The sequence below is a fragment of the Pseudonaja textilis genome, chromosome 4 (genome assembly GCF_049901715.1).
Source record: "Pseudonaja textilis isolate UNSWEBS1 chromosome 4, rPseTex1.2, whole genome shotgun sequence".
In the NCBI taxonomy this organism is placed as follows: Eukaryota; Metazoa; Chordata; class Lepidosauria; order Squamata; family Elapidae; genus Pseudonaja; species Pseudonaja textilis.
Genome location: NC_141993.1, coordinates 14,898,744 through 14,915,975, shown reverse-complemented (window position 1 = coordinate 14,915,975; position 17,232 = coordinate 14,898,744). Strand labels below are relative to the sequence as shown.

Genomic DNA, 17,232 nt, shown 5'->3' with positions numbered 1-17,232 from the left:
GAAGGAACGGTGCTCAGATCTGGCAAAACTTCCATTGTTCTCATGGTCATTCAACTTCAATGATTCATTTAACAGTCCATAACACTCCTTAACAATCACAACTGGGAGAGCCAGAATTGCAGCCATTGAGCAAAGCAGTCACATGGCATCTGCCTTCACTCAACTACCAAGAATGTAAGCCCAATTGTGGTCATAAGTGGAATGCTAAACCTCTAATGCTAAGAATATGTTTTATTTGCTGACTTTTATTTTCAATCATTTGGAAACTATGGCTTATTTTCAGAGAATGGCATAACTGAAATTCTACTGAGAAATTCTATTTACCTTAGAAATGTATTAATTATAATGAGACAATGAACTGAATTTGGTCTGAGAGATTGGTTCCTGGGTACTACTATCCCCAAAAAGCAAGGGCAATGGAAGGAAATTCTACCTTTTTATATATATTTTATATTAATGCAAGAAAAAAAGTGAGCAATGACATCCATCTCCTCCAGCTTCAGGAAAAAAAACCAGGCTCAGACCTCTACTTCAGTCCTGCTGGTAATACAAAATCATTCTCTCTCACCTCTTTTTTCTTATAAAAAAACAAGAAAAAAGTCAATGTTCGCCATCCCAACTTGGAACATTAGAAAAGAAAACCTCTCGGATACATTATCAGTGAAAGTATACTTTACTAAAACCATGATTACACAGAAACTTTTCATGCCCAAGTATGAGATTAACTATTCCCTTCTCCCCACCTTTCCCCTGGTTATCATTAACTGTCCAATTGTATTTAAACAAATTGTTTTGGTAATGGTCCCTGGCTTGGGGCCAGATGGTTCTGCATTCCACAGTGTGACGTTGGAACAGCCAGCGGCTCTCATAGGATGGCACAGACGAGTAGTTTCAATTCTCTTCATTCCATCCCCCTTTAATACCACCCCAGCATCTCTCCCCACCCCTTATATATGGCAGACAGGCAGCAAGTGAAGCATGATGTTGCAAGCATAGCAGGAAGGCAGTCCTGGCAGTCCATTAATGGGAAAAGATGGCAAGGAAGTGGCAAGTAACAGGGAGAAAGCGGAACTGCTTAATTCATTCTTTGCATTTGTCTTTGCACAAAAGAAAAATAATCCAACATTTCAAAAGCAATACTGTAAAAGGCAGAATAGGAAACAAGTTCTTATTTTTTTGCCCTTTATAATATTAGAGTTCTTTTTAAAGTTTGTAAAATATCATTGAATATGAATTTTAAAGCATGTATGTTTACTGTGCCAACAACAGTGTGTATAATCAAGGCTATGGTTTTCCCCGTTGCAATGTATGGCTGTGAAAGTTGGACCATAAGAAAGGGTGAGCGCCAAAGAATTGTGACCTTTGAACTATGGTGCTGGAGAAGACTCCTGTGAGTCCCTTGGACTGCAAGGTGATCAAACTGGTCAGTCCTAGACAATGGTGGGTTTCAAAAAAATTTACTACCAGTTCTGTGGGCATGGCTTGGTGGGCATGGCGTGGCTTGGTGAGCATGGCTTGGTGGGCATGGCAGGGGAAGGATACTGCAAAATCTCCATTTCCTCCCCACCCCACTAACCTGCTTTCCAGTTTTGTTCTCCTGTGCAGGGTAACAAAAGAAGATCCAGACAATCAGTGGGAACTTGGGAGGCAGAGAATAGATTGGGATGGGCCCAGTAAGAGGTGGTATTTGCCGGTTCTCCGAACTACACAAAATTCTCCGCTACCGGTTCTCCAGAACTGGTCAGAACCTGCTGAATACTACCTCTGGTCCTAGAGGAGATCAACCCAAACTGCTCTTTAGAAGGCCAGATCCTGAAGTTAAAATTCAAATACTTTGGCCACCTAAAGAGAAGAAAGGACTCACTGGAGAAGAATGCTGGGAAAGATTGAGGGCAATAAAAGGGGACGACAGAGAATGAGGTGGCTGGACAGAATCACTGAAGCAGTAGGTGTGAGCATAAATGGACTCCAGAAAGATGGTAGAGGACAGGAAGGCCTGGAGGAACGTTGTCCATGGGGTCGTGATGGGTCGGACACGATTTCGCAACTAACAACAACCATGTTAAGAGGAAATTTAAAAAGTAAAGTTTACTGTTTACAGGCATGATATTCCCCTCTGAAAAAAAAATCTGAAAAGTAGCCAGGGGTGCAGGGGTTGCCTAAGCACCTGCCACAGTCCGCACAGTGCCCCAGTGGGAATTAAATTGGCAACGCCCCCTTGAAGCTTTAGCAGAGTATCAGGCAAAACTTTGCAACGAGGTTCACTTCCTTCCCGCATTCGCTCCCGCGTCTCCACCGCCTGCCCCGTGCACGCTCTTTCAAGGCCGGCCAAAAGAGAACCCGCACCACGCACCAAGAAATCGTACACACAACACCAACGCTAGCGACAACACACATTCAAACTAACCAATTAATGGCCTCCATCCCGCTCTGGGTTCCCCAGGCCCGCTGGCAGAACCAAGTTTTCAGGGCATTCCAGACAGCCAGTCTAATCTGGGGGGTGGGGGGGTATGATGTTCCAGAAAGAGGGAGCCACCACGGAGATAGCCCTTCTTCTGATGTTTCCTTACCTCCCAGCTCTGGTGGGTCAGGTAGATGTGACCGGCAATAGCTAACCTGGTCCCAAGCCACTTCCACATTGAGTTACTCCCTTCTTGTATGCTGCGGTCAGAAATGACCTTGCAGGCGAGCTTTTTCCAGTCAGGAATGGACTGCCCCCCAAAACCCCAGGCAGAGTAAACCTCGCCGCTCCGCCCTGCTCCTTCGGCTTGGTAGCCTCCGTAACAAGGTCAGAAGGCAGATCGTGGGGAGCCTAAGGGTGTGCAGGATGCTTTTTAAAATTATTATTATTATTACTTTCTTAGGCGGGACAAGTAGTTTCCCCAAGGGCATTTTTGGTGCAGGGACGGAGCACAGCGCCTGTGTTTCCCAGGGTTCCCCCCCCCCCGCTCCATCCTTTGAGCTCGTGCTTCTGGTCTCCTCAGGGAATCTCCTCCACCGAACAGAGCGGGGATGTTCCGCCGGCGCGCTGAGTGGCCTCTCCACTCATTGCAGGAGAACGCGGTGGTGGTCCCGCAATTACCCAGGGGACGGGGCTTCCATTCATTCCCCGAAGCCGCCGGCCAGCGCAGGGTTAGCTAAATCGCTTGGAGCGGCAAGAAAGGCGCCAATTCGTGTTCTCCCCGTGAACCGCCAGTCTTAGACTCGCTTTCTTTGGAAAGGGGGCCTTATGGCTTCCTTCCCAGCTGGAGAAGACGGTGGGGTGGGGTAATTCAAGCTGCCTCCGCTGCCGCCCCCAATCCTCCATGGGAGGAGCCCCATCAGAAGACTTCTGCCTCTGCCTCTCCTCAGGCCGTTGCCGGAGCAAAGGCGGCAGGTCGAAGAGGGGAGGGGAAGGAGGAGAAGAAGGGGGGAAAGGGGGGGCGATTCCCCCCAAAATCGGAATTCCAATTTTAGTCAGAAGAATATCATGTCTGTGTTTAAAAACTAGAAAAATTATTTTCTCTCTTTAGGGTTAAAAAGTCTGAAATAATATAGGGAATTCTTTTAATATAAATTATGGTACGTTATAAAGATTAATCAGTAAACAGAAGCATATACTATTCCCCACAGCAAGGAGAACCAGAGATGGTTAAACTAATTTCTATTTGGAAATTGCTTCTGGATTTTCAGCTTGCAATGGGAAAAACACGAAGTATTATCAGATGTTATTAAAACTGAAAATGAAATTCAACACAAAACACTCAATTCTTGAATGTTTGAGGCACTTTGTGAAGAAATGGGTTCCGAGTATACTCATCTTCTTCACGCTGAGGTGAGATGGCTGTCAAGGGGGAAAATACTAACCCGACTGTTCGCCCTGCATGAAGAAATCAAAATATTTTTCTACCAGCAAAATAATCCAAAATTTTAAGAACTCTTGTCCAACGATGAGTGGGTAGCCAAGCTTGCATACCTGGCAGATATTTTTTCATTGTTAAATGAACTTTGCAAGGACAACTTCAGGACATGTTCACACTACGAGGTAAAATGGATGCTTTTCAAAAGAAAATATTACTGTGGCAAACACGGTTGACTGAAGAAGACCTGCAAATGTTTTCAAATTTTGATGAGTATATGAGAAAGATGTCAACTGGCAGGTGGTAACCATTGTTCAACAGCACTTACAGTCACTCACAGAATCTTTTGGTCATTACTACCCAAAGAAAGTTCCCAGACATGGCAATAGGTGAATAATAGATCCATATGCAACAAACATTGAAGATAGCAATTTAAATATGCATGGAAAAGAAAGCCTCATCAATGCAATGACTATCTCAAAGCTAAATTCCAGTCATCCATCCCAAGACCTCATTTCTGGCTCTCCATAAAAAGTGAATATCCACTGCTCATTAAAAAAGCAATGGAAATTTTGATTCAATTTTCAACGTATTTGTGAGACAAGACATTTTCATCTGTCATAGTAATTAAAACTCGGTCTTGGCTTGAAATAAAAACGACTCTCCATCTTGCAATAACATCGTTGGAACCAAAAATCCATAAACTTATTTCAAACGAACAGGAACAAATATCACACTAATGCTTCAATATTTTGCAACAATTGCACTAACTTTAATTATTTTGTTACAATTAAACATTTTATTTTGTTATGATTAAATAAGCATTTACAATTTTGTTATAATTAAGCATTTATAACTTTGTTATATTAAATAGGTGCATTTCATTATTTTACAAATAAATTTATCTTTTTTTTAAAATTCCTATTGGTGGTCCACGGGATTTATAATTATGAATTTGGTGGTCCCTGAGGTCCAAAAGATTGGAGACCCCTGGTCAGAAGTTGACCTTGCCCCTTTTGAGAATCATCTTCCCAGCAACCCTCTCTCATGCCCTTGTTAGAGTGGGATTCTGAGGGAGAGGAGGAACAGCCGACAGCGAGTGGAGGTGTGGCTTCGGAGGTTGTGGAGGAGGCTGGGGAAGGGCAAAGGCTGGCTGGGCAGTCAGAGGAAGAACCAGGCCCATCCCCTTTTCATCCTAGGACATGCAGGGAGGAATGGAGAAGGAAACAACTTGTCTTACGAGAGGAAGCGGCCATGATCCCCCTCATTGGTTGCAGCTGGGGAGAACAGTATAAAAGAGAGATGGTTAAAACACAGTATTGCCGTGTTTTATTTTGGGCTGAAGTTATCTTGGTTGGCGTCTTTCAAACAGACTGTGCCTTGTTATCTCCTTGAAGTTCGTAATTACTTATCCTAGTTTGTTGTGGAATTTCTTTCATTGTAGTTTGTTTTGGTTTTCTATTTCATCTTTATCTGCTCATTAAGTTTGGATTGTATTGCTTTCATTTGAAGACTATTTTTGAATAAGTTTTATCTCCAACTGAGAATTATTGAACAGTGGGGTCAAGTTGGAGGCATTAAAGGACATTTCTTTACCTTTTGGATTTTGTTACGTTTGTGTTACACTCTGAGTCATCACCCTCACTCTTAAAACAAATGCATCCTGGGAAGCCAACTCCATTTCCTTTAGCATTTGGAAGGAAACAAAAGCACAAGAAAGAATCCAGCCTAATCCATGGTATGTGTTCATCTGAGGACAAAACCCCACATCCCATACACACAGCATTGCTAGTGAGATTTAGATTTATAAATATTTGACGGTAAAGGTTTGTTCTCCAAGCTTGTGGGTTGGTTTCCAAACATTTCATTACCAGGCTAGGTAATATCTTCAGTGGAAATTTAGGGGATATCAGTGTTCTTCTGTTTATAAGGGCTTCAGGTGTGGGTGTGTCAAATGGGGGTCTTGAGCTGACAATGAGTCAGTTGTGAGTCTTCAGTGAGTCTTGTGATGGGTCTTGTGATAAGGAGATTACATCAGGTCAGGATCATTGGGAGGTGAACTGCTGGACTGCATGGGCTGGTTGATGGTTGGTGCTGTCTCTGGTTGGCTACGCAGTTGATTTGGATTCTGAGGGTTTGGTTGTGAGTCAACATGTCTATTGATAGAATTGTTTGTGGAGTGCCAGGCTTTGATGAACTCATGAGCATGGCAGGTGGTATCATGGCCAATGATTTCGGTGTTGCTCCAATCGAACTGGTGCTGTTTGTTGGTGGTGTGGGTAAAGATTAATGAAAAGTTTGGAAACCAACACACAAGCTCCGAGAACCTTTACTGTCATCCTAGACGCAAGTTACAGATATTCACTACTATCTGTACTTAATTGTTAGTTCACCAGCAACTCAACATTGCTTATTTTGTATCTGGATTCTTATTATATGCATTTCTATTTTTCCAGTTTCACCATTCTGTTCCTTTAACAAAGCATCCAGATTTACACACAGTCTGTTTTATTGGAGGAAAGGTTGTTAGCTGTAAGTCAAGGGCCATACAGAGTAATGTGTAGAGAGGACAGAACACTTCTACTGTGCTAAAAAGAGTTGGAAGTTGATACCTTTAACACACACACCCAACTTTTCCTTCTTTTTTCCATATTATCTCAGTTTAAATGTATTTATTTGGAGCAAGGAGTTGGTGTATCCAAGCCAAAAAAAAGAAGCTGGAAATAATTGTGGAAACTGTCAGGGTTCTGAGTTATGCATCCATCAAAAGCAGAACTCAGAAGCAGGGGATTCCTCAAAAAACATGTTTATTGAACACAGCTAGTGAAAACCAACTCTAAAGATTCCCACCATTTTCCCCCAATTAAAAGAGCAAATATTCCCTCCTCAAGTTGTCACCAGTCATATTGTCCAATGAAGGTAGCTGGGAGGCTGCTTGGTCACTCCTCTGCTATCTGCTGAAATGACCTTGGTTCCTCCAGGAAAACTTTTTGTTTTGATGGGTAGTCGGTCAATCTGCTTCCCCCACCCTTCCTGCTTTCAAAGTTCGTGGCAACTGTGAGGCAGAAGAAAGATGGCTTCAGCCAGGTCAGCTTCAGAGTTGATATAAACTACTTTTGAAACTTCTAGACTTAAATCTTTTAGAGGATTTTGTATCTTTAATTAACTGTTGAAACTTTCTGCTTCCAAAACAAATGCCTAAATGCTATTTTGATCTTGCTGTGAGGAGGGGAAAGAATAGTTCTGATTTTACTTGCTTCTGATTGAACCAGTTGTTATACAAAGAGGCACAGACTATGTTCTTTTCTGTAGCTCATATTACTGTGGTGGTTTTGACCACATGAGGGAGCCAAGAGACTGTACTATTGCTAATTTTTTAACACTCCAGCAATATTATTCAACCCATTGGATTTAACGTAAACTTACAAGTTTAAAATTTTCAACTTTAAAATCAAAACATTAGTTACAATTTTACAAGATGGAGTAAGAGAATGGAGAAATTGAAAAGAATATTAGGAGATGCAGAATATTTAAGACCTTTTCTGGATGAATATACAGCTAAATATATGAACTAATTCAGGCAATGAAATCAAAGCTTGATATACTTTCAAAGTAAAGTCGTGAGGAGATACATTTGACTGCAGATATTAAACAGGTGAAGGATAGAGTGGAACTTATGAAGCATTAACTGGAGAAGAAATATGTTTTGTATGAAACTGACAATTCCTGAATTGTCTGGAGAGAGTATTAGATTAAATATGATTAAAGCCAACTTAGTTAATTAACTGGGGGAAAAGATCCCCGACTCTGAAATAGAGAAAGAGTAAACTCCAGATTTGTTATTACAAGAAAACTACCAAGGGGATGTCTTAGTTCATTTTGTAAGAACAACGAAGCGACCATGCTCTGGATTGCCACTTCATATCCAAACTAAGAATGGAAAACATGCATATAATTGTTTTGAAGGAAATTCCTGTCAGAATCTTGAGAAAAAAGAAAGTCTGTTCTTCTTACTGATATTCTGAAGAAAAGAAAAATTCTCTTCCACTGGGATAAACTTGAAGGAACAATACTTCAATCAAGAGCAAAGATTCAGACTGAATTCTATCGAAAAAGTCAAGGATTTCTTGATCAGGCATAAACTAATTTTGGACCCATCTGAATCAATAGATACAGACAAGAAATTACAGATTACAGATTCGAAGAGTTGAAAGGGACCTTGTAAGTCATTTAGTCCAACCCCCCCTCCCCTGCCCAAGCAGGAGACCCTATACTATTTCTGACAAATGTCAGTCCAATGTCTTCTTGAAAGCCTCCAGTGATGAAGCTCCCACAACTTCTGAAGGCAAGCTGTTCCATTGGTTGATAGTTCTGTCAGAAAATTTCTTCTTATTTCTAGGTTGAATTTCTCCTTGATCAATTTCCATCCATTATTCCTTGTCTGGCCATTGGGTGCCTCAAAAATTGGAACACTGCTATGATGTCTCCCCTGATCCTTCTCTTCACTAGACTAGCCATGTCCAGTTCCTGTAACCGTTCTTCATATGTTTTAGTCTCCAGCCCCCTAATCATCCTGGTTGCTCTTCCCTGCACTTTTTCTAGAGGCTCAATATCTTTTTTATGGTGTGGTGACCAAACTGGATACATTATTCTAGGTGGTCTTGCTAAGGCTTGTAAAAACCTTGTAAATAAAATTCTAAAAGTTGACATTTTACCTGTCTTTTTCTGACCATAACCCAGTTCTTTTGGTATTTAGAAAAAAAGAATTTGAGTTATAGATGGAGTTGGCTCCACTTGGTCCATGTTGACATGAAGCTCCTAATAAGTAACTGGATTTCTTTTGAAGCTTGGTTTGAGGCTCATGATTTAATTAGGGCATTAGTTGGAACCCTGACAGGTACTTCAAATCAATGTTTTGAATATTATTTGAAAATTTACAATACCATAATGAGAAACAGGAAGCTTTAATATTCTTAGATGCAGAGAAGACCTTTGACAATCTAAATTGGGCTTTTATGATGAAAGTTCTTGAAGAAAAGAACTTTGGAGAGAATTTTATTCAAGAGATCAAAGCTGTTCATATGTCCCAGCAAGCAAAAATTGTTAACCATGTGAAATTCAAAAGGGTACATACAAGACAAGGATGTCCCTTGTCTTCCTTGTTGTTTATTTTGGTGTTGGAAATTTTGAAGAGATTTCAGGCAAGTATAAGTATCAAGAGGGAAGTTTATAAATTGAGGGCATTTGCTGACAATTTAGTTATATTCTTGCAAGACCTAAAAATAATATATAATATTTGATGAGGAAATTAAATCAGTTTGGGGTATTTAAAATAAATAAGCAGAAAACAACAATACTTATTAAGAATATAACTCCATAGGACTGTGATACATTGACTAAAAAGTCTGGTTTTACAGTTGAGAAAAAGGTGAAATATTTGGGGATAATATTGACAAATACAAGCACAAAACCATTTCAAAAGGAACTATGTGCCTCTCTGGAATGACATTACAAAGAATTTATTAAGATGGGATAAGCTCTGGTTGTCACTATTGGGTAGAATTTCTGTAATTAAGATGAATGTCTTACCAAAATACTTTTTTTTTTGTTTCAGATGTTATCAATACTTGCAACTAATACTCCATTTAAACAATGGCAGAGGGGTATTTCAAAATGTATATGGCAAGTGAAAAAACCAAGAATAAATATAAACTGCTGCAAGATGCTAAGGAAAGAGGAAGTTTGGGTTTAGTGGACTTGAAACTGTATGTTGACGCTTCTTGTTTGGTCTAGCTAAAAGAGTGGGTGAACCTACAGAATGAGAGGCTACTTGATTTAGAAAATCATGTATTAAGATTTGGATGGCACAGGTATTTATGATATGACAAGATATCTTCATAAATGATTTAAATGAGGGTATAGAAAAGGAACTTATCAAATTTGTGGATAATACTAAGCTGGCATTCTTGACAGACTTGAACACTGGGCCCTATCTAACAAAATGAAATTCAATGTAGAGAAAAATAAACTTAGGAGGGGGGGAATCAAAAGTACACATATAGACTGGGTGAAACCAGGCTTAATAGCAGTGAGAGGGATCTTGGAGTCTTAGTGGACAACCAATGAAATATGAACCAACAGTGTGTGGTAGCAGCCAAAAAAGCCAATGCAATCCTAAAATGAATTAACAAATACAATCAAGATCAGATGAGGTACTAATATCACTCTATAAAGCCTTAGTAAGACCATACGTAGAATACTGCATACAGTTTTGGTCACCACGTTATAAAAAAAGATGCTGACACTCTAGAAAAAGTGCAGAGAAGAGCAACCACAATGATGAGGGGACTGGAGGCTAAAACATGCCATGAATGGTTGCAGGTACTTGGCATGGCTAGTCTAGTGAAAAGAAGGACCAGGAAAGACATTCCAATATTTGAGGGGCTGCCACAGAGAAGAAGGGGTCAAGCTATTTTCCAAAGCACTTGAAGGCCAGACAAAGAATAATGAATGGAAACTGATCAAGAAGAGATTCAATCTAGAAATGAGGATAAGTTTTCTGACAGTGAAAACAATCAACCAATGGAACAGTTTGCCTTCAGAAACTGTGGGAGCTTCATCACTGGAAACTTTCAATAAGAGACTAGACTGGCATTTGTCAGAAATGGTGTGGGGTCTCCTGCTTGGGCAGGGAGTTAGACTAGATGACCTACAAGGTCCCTTCCAACTCTTGTTAATGCATTAACTTTGCTAGATGTGCCATTCTAAGAGTTGGGAATAAGTATAAAACAAGGATGCCTCTTTGGGTGTCCCCTCAAGAAACTTTTTTTCAGAAAAGAAATGGTGGTGAAGCCTGACTGGTAGACCTATGGTAAAATAATACCTTTTAATTTTGGTGATCCTATCCTCAAGCCCAAGGAAGAGCTAGAATCAAAACAGATCTGCCATTATTTATATTTAAAATTGAAAGAAAGATTTAAACTAGACAAGAAGAGTTATGGATTTGACTTGGAAAGTCTACTGTGTGGTAGTGATGAACATGTTATTGCTAAGGTCTATAAAATGTAAAGCTTGAACAATGGAAGAATATGTGGATAAAAGGTTTAAAATTTACACTAAATTACAATTAAAAGAAATTTTTATAAGCTAATGTATAATTGGCATTTAACACCAGATAAATTATCAAGAATGTATAAAGGTACTGTCAATTCACAAAGCATCCCTGACCTGCTCTAGAGTTGCCATAGGCAAGTGGGATGGGGAATCGACCTTCACAACTGCATCAAGGAGCTTGCATCTCAGTCAAAACATCAAAACATCTTCCAGCCAAGACATCAGAGTCATCTCTATAGAAACCCACAGTGATGGAGGGAGTGACTTCGAAAACCCATGAAATTGCTTCGTTGGGGAATGTGACTGATGACACATCTTGGGGGAAGGGGGAAACAGGATCAGAGGCAATGAATGAGCTCAGAGTTGGCTCCACCTGGTCCATGTTGACATGAAGCTCCTAATAAATAACTGGATTTCTTTTGAAGCTTGGCTTGAGGCTCATGATTAATTAGGGCATCAGTTGGAACCCTGACAGGGACTTCAAATCAACGTTGGAAGTGCAAATGCAAAGAAGGGACTTTTCTATCATTTGTGGTGGACATGTGATAAAGCAAAGAAACATTAGCGTAGCATTCATATTCTAATGCAGAAGATTCTTAAAATAAATACAAAGATAAAACCAGAAACTTCTCTTTTGGGGTTAATGGAAAAAGATTTGGAGGGGAAATTAGAACTTTGATGTTATATAAGTTGATGGCAGCAAGATAACTTTATGTACAAAAATGGAAGGACACTTCGATCCCCACAATGAACAAATGGCAGCAAAAGGTGATGGGAGTTAGCAGAGATGGCTAAATTGGCGACTTGGCCACAGCACCTCGCAGGAGCTCTTCGCCTTCCTGGCAGGGCAGGTGGAGGCTGGGGCTTGCTAAGAACTTGGCCCCAATTGAGGCCACAGGCAAACAGACAGTGGGATGGAAAGGGCGGGGCCGATGGTAGATGCCCAAACACTTTTTGCCAAGAGGGAGATGAAAATTTGTGTGCTTGCAAAGGGAATGGTCTGAAATGGAGCTAATTGCTCTGTTTCAAACCATCCCCTTTGCATGCAGACAAAACTTTGAGTCTTCATCATTTCTTCGTCCAGGAAGAAGAAGAGACACATGGTGGGACAGCACCATATGACTCTTCTCACTGGTGCTATGAACGTGCACGATAGCACAACGTACATGCAGCATCCAGCCGTGAGCGGCTCCCTGGCACAACAAGCTTCATGGCATTCTGCCATGAGTGGCTCCACCTCCCAAACAAGCTTCGGGACATTCTGCAAGGAGCAACTCCACTGCTGCAATGAGCATTATGCCATGACCATTATGCTTATTTGGGGGGTTAGGGCTTATATTGTGTGTAAAAATCAAGCTAGGGTTTATTTTCCAGATAGGTCTTTCTCTTTCTGTCCTGGCCACCTTTTACAGAGACATGATTGAGAGCGGCACCTCGGCTTATGCCTGGCTCAGTCCATCACCAAGCCCCAATCAAAAACCTCTGAAAACTTCCTGAGCACTGTTAGCCTGCCAGGGCCTTTAATCACAGCCTGTGGATCAGCTGAACCAGCAAGGACATAGAGCTGCCTCTCATTCTATCTCTGCGGAGGCCTCCCAGTGCAAGGCTCTGCTACAACTTTGCAGCAAACCTCAGCCTTCCCTCACAGGATTGCAAGGCTGAAGGCTTCGGAGGGAGCATTTTTGGGATGTGCGTCTATGCAGAGCTCCCCAAGGATAGAACAATTGGCAGGGAAATGGTGGTGGTGATTTTCCTACTGATCAGAGCAAGGTGAAGCCTCCAGCCTTGCAATCCTGTGCAGGGCAGGCAGTGGTATACTCTAAAGCTGCAGCAGAGCACTGTACCAGCAGATCTCTGCAGGTAACATCTCTGAAATGTTAACTTTTAACACAGTACTCACAGGAAAATCTCCCCCCGCCAATCAGTTTGATTTGCTTTCTGTGAAGCTTTATGCTGAGAAAGATCTGTAATTTCTCATTCCCTTCTTCCCCTCCCCCCCGGCTATCCATCTCAGCTTTCTCAGACAACCGTCTGCCAGGGTGGAAGTTTCCTCATGGACCCGGTGGGCATGAGTTACCCCAACCCAGAAAGGGGAAGGCTCTGATGGGGGGCTGTGGGGAGTTCTGGGAGTTGAAATCCACAAGTCTTTAAATATCCAAGCAGCTGCCCAAGCTGCTGCTGGCCTCTTTGCCCTCCTGGCAGCACAGCTCTCGGCAGCACTGCGGGACTGCTCCTGCCTAGCCAGGTTGAATTATTCCAGATCAAAAACTTCCAAAGACCTTTGGGCCTTGGTGGGCGCTGCAACTCTCATGGGAGTTGGATGGCAGCGGACAAGGTGGCAAGACTCCACCAGTGGCTGCTCGCAAAGAGGCCCTGGAAGGCTGGCAGTGCTCAGTTTTTCAGAGGTTTTCGATAAGGCCTTGGTGGTGGGGTTGGCTGGGTGGAAGGTGAGGTGGCTGCAGAGCCACCGCAGATGAGGCAGGCACCAAAGGCAACCAGGGGCAGCCCCACCCCTGCCTCACACAGCCGTTAAGAGAGTTGTAGTGCCCACACCAGGGTCCAAAGAGTGTCAGGCTCAGCATAGATGTACGGTAAGCCCGGCGCCTGCAGCACCGAATAGGTGTGCAGGCTTGCACTCAGCAGCTGCTTGCAAAGAGGTCCTGGCAGGCTGGCGGCTTTAGAAAGTTTTCGGAGGTTTTCGATCTGGGATTATCTGGGTTGGAAGTTCGATCACACCCCACGAGGGAGGCTCAACCCTGGCAGACAGTTGTCTGTGAAAGCTGAGATGGACAGCCAGAGGAGGGAGGGGAAGAAGGGAACGAGAAAGCACAGACCTTTCTCAGAACAAAGCTTCAGAGAAAGCAAATCAAACCATGATGGGCAGGGATTTTCCTGTGAGCATTGTGTTAAAAGTTAACATTTCAGAAATGCTACTGGTACCTGTGGAGGTCTCCTCGTGCAACTCTCTGCTACAGCTTTAGAGCATACTTCCCTGCACAAGATTGCAAGGCTGGAGGCTTAGCCTTGCTCCGATCAGTAGGAAAATCCCCCCCTCCCATTTCCCTGCCAATCATTCTATCCTTGGGGAGCTCTGCACAGACGCACATCCCAAAAATGCTCCCTCCAAAGCCTTCAGCCTTGCAATCCTGCACAGGGAAGGCGGAAGTTTACTCCAAAGCTGTAGCAGAGCATTGCACTGGGAGATCTCCACAGAGAGACAGGATGAGAGGCAGCTCCCACCCCTTGTTGGCTCAGCTGATCCATGGGCCATGATTCGGGGCCCAAGCGTCCATGAGGTGACCAGAGAAGGGCTGTGTCAGCCTTCAAGATCTTCTACTACTGCTTTGCATCTTTTGGCTGCCATAAATAATGGGGAGGGGGGATATTGTCTGGGAAGAGAGCTAGAAGTGTTACATTCTTGTGTTGTGTAAATGAGGAGTGGGCGGGGGGGTATAAATTCCTGTTCTTAAGTTTCTATTTCTCACTTAGCTTTCTTTTCTCTGCGCAGCTGCAAATCTTTATCAAAATATGTCAAGGTCAATGGACAGAGGCCTCATTACCACCTGAAGATGCCCACATGATCATATTCACAACTTTTCATTGGAAGAATAATTTGAACTATGAGGGGTGGGAACGTTTCCAACACTTTGTATATGTGATCTGCGCGCCTAATTTCTCAGATTCAGAATTCTACTGATGTTACCACTTCAAATTCAGTAAAAGATAATCTAAAGAGTCTAAGTTTTCTTTCTTGAATTTTGAATGGAGCACCAGCTGACAGGCTGCCTCCTGTGCTGGCCATACCCCTTTCACTAAGGCTTATTTTTGGAGTAGGGATTATATTATGCCCATCCCCAAAAATCAGGCTAGGGCTTATTTTCGTGGTAGATCATATTTTTGGGAAAATATAGTACCTTCCTACCTACCTACCTACCTATCCATCAAATTGTTAAGATACATTTTTACTCACCTGACAAAACTATCCAGCAAATCAACATTTTTTCGATCACTCACAAATTCCCCAATCATTTTCTTGTCCAGTTTAGGATTTTCTCTCAGCCACTTGGCCACTTGATTGTTATCCATTGGGGTAGCCAAGAGATTTTTCTCCTGAAGAAACTGTATTCCTTTTTTTGGTTTTTGATTGAAGTGCTCTGAACCACTTACCAAGAGCTTTAAAAAGTCAAAATGAATAAATTAAGTACTTTATAGTGACATTACTCTTATATCAAATCATATACTCTCTGTACAGTAATATAATTCAATATGTTATTCTTTAATCTTTAGGTCTGGAGACCACTTTTAGACCTTATTCCACACAATTAAGTTTTACGTTAGTAAAATTCAATACAGTCATTTCTTCCTTAGCAGCTACCTTGTTTCGCAACAATTTAAAAATGCAATGATAATAAAACAATTTTGACCAATGCTCACACTTACATCAAATTTCTACATTGTGTGCACAATTATTAGGCAAGTTGTATTCTGGAGGATTAATGTTATTATTGAACAATTACAGAGCTTTCAATCAATCCAAAATGTTAATAAATCTCAAACCTAAATATTATCTAAACATAAATGACCATGTTACCTAGTTTGGGTAATGAAACATCTGCAAGAAAACAACCAAGCTCAGAGAGCACCAAAATTTCATTTCAACCTTGAGCAACAAATATTCTCCTTTATTGCTACCTTAATATAAAGCAGAGCTCCCCAAACTTGGCAACTTTGACTTGTGGACTACAACTCCCAGAATTCTGGGAGTTGTAGTCCACAAGTCTTAAAAGTTGCCAAAGTCTGGGGACCCCTGGTATACACCTACATTAACAGAATCTTGCAAGTCTGAAAATACAAAGCATTATCTTCTTTACAGCCCAAAAAACTAATGAGGCTCCCATTTGAGCCCCTTGCTCTGCCCTGTATCCAGGTGTGAGCTATGACCTCTCTTATCTTAGGGATTGTTCTCCAAGTAGCATCTGTTCGTGCTGTCGCCCAAGGTTTTTCCCATTTCCATCACAAAAAAGCAACCCTCTAAACTCCTAAATACATTGTAAGATAAAAATCTAACAAATTACTAAATAAAGTATTTTAGTCATTGTTATTCCATTTTATTTTCTTATTTAATGCTTGTATTTTCTAATGTCTTTGCAAGTGGTTTTCAACACTGAAAAGAATTGGTTTTATGTTTTAACAACAGATGAATTTCCAAATCATCTTCATTTCCACTGCCTTTGTAAATCCCCAAGTCAGTTCTTTCCTGATGCTTTCCACCTATAGGGATTCTAGCATTTATTTGGGTCCTTTTATTTCTATATTTTCAAATGCTAATGGAAATATTTAAAGATCACTTTAGCACATTCAAATCTGATTCCCTCCCCCCTTTCTTCTTTTATATTTACTATTATACTTAAGAATGAACCCACATCTTTACTGTATACATAATGGACACATACTATAGATACTTCAGAAACAACATGCCATACCTTTTTTTTGTTCTTAATCATTATCAGTTCTTGTGTTCTGGGTAGGAAGCAGGAAAATCGAGTAGGCTTTCTTGGGATGATCTTTTCTGCTGAAAAAAAAAAGACTGCTTTTACAGTACAGCCTTTCAAATAGTTAGTATTCCTGATTATAATCAATTAGAACAACTTTCAACTTCACAAGCCAGCAGTACTGCTCTTCTTTATTAGCGCCAATTCTGACAGAGATTATTAGTTAACAAAAAAACCAAAACAAAACCAGGACCTTTGGATACAGCTGTATATATTAAAATAGAGGGACACTAAAAAAAAAATACTTGTGAGGGGGTGGGGCTGATGTCGCAGCGATGCAGTGGTGGGTTAGCTAACTGAGCCTAATTCTACCAAAAGTCACTCCAGAGAGGTGGTGAAGAGGGGACACTCCGTGGATCACGAGGAGGAAAGCAACCCCTCGCAGGTCTGAAGGAAGCCCTCAGACTGGCAGGAGACGACGACAGCCATTATGGCCAGACCAAGATGGGACAGCCTGATGGAAGAAGTGACTGAGAAAGACTGAGCAGTAGCATGAGTGATCTGGGCAAAACTTTTTTTTTCCTAACCCATGGATGGAATTCCCCCACCACCAATTTTTTCCTTTTTGAGAGTGAGACTCAAGAGGGGGAGGCAGGATATTCTTTTTCCCGCTCCCCAAAGCTTAGCAGTGACCCCTTGACAGATCCAGAAAAAGTTTGATTTATTTTTAAAAAATAAGAGGCATGGGCTAAAACTATAGGAAAGCCTGAACTGTTTCACTTTGTTTT

At 41.6% G+C, this 17,232-nt stretch overlaps 1 protein-coding gene across 4 annotated transcripts in view; it reads right to left on the bottom strand.

Moving 5' to 3' along the window:
- GBF1 (golgi brefeldin A resistant guanine nucleotide exchange factor 1) overlaps positions 1-17,232 on the bottom strand; it is a 324,935-nt gene that overhangs the window by 166,081 nt on the left and 141,622 nt on the right. For 2 of the 4 annotated variants that reach the window (XM_026710970.2, XM_026710972.2), the window contains exons 17-18: positions 16,436-16,524; positions 14,923-15,125 (exon numbers count right to left, since the gene is read on the bottom strand). In XM_026710970.2, the coding sequence (XP_026566755.1) occupies positions 14,923-15,125; positions 16,436-16,524 (292 nt within the window). The remainder of the gene's footprint in view (positions 1-14,922; positions 15,126-16,435; positions 16,525-17,232) is intronic. The other 2 variants (XM_026710971.2, XM_087933854.1) reach the window with 1 other exon arrangement.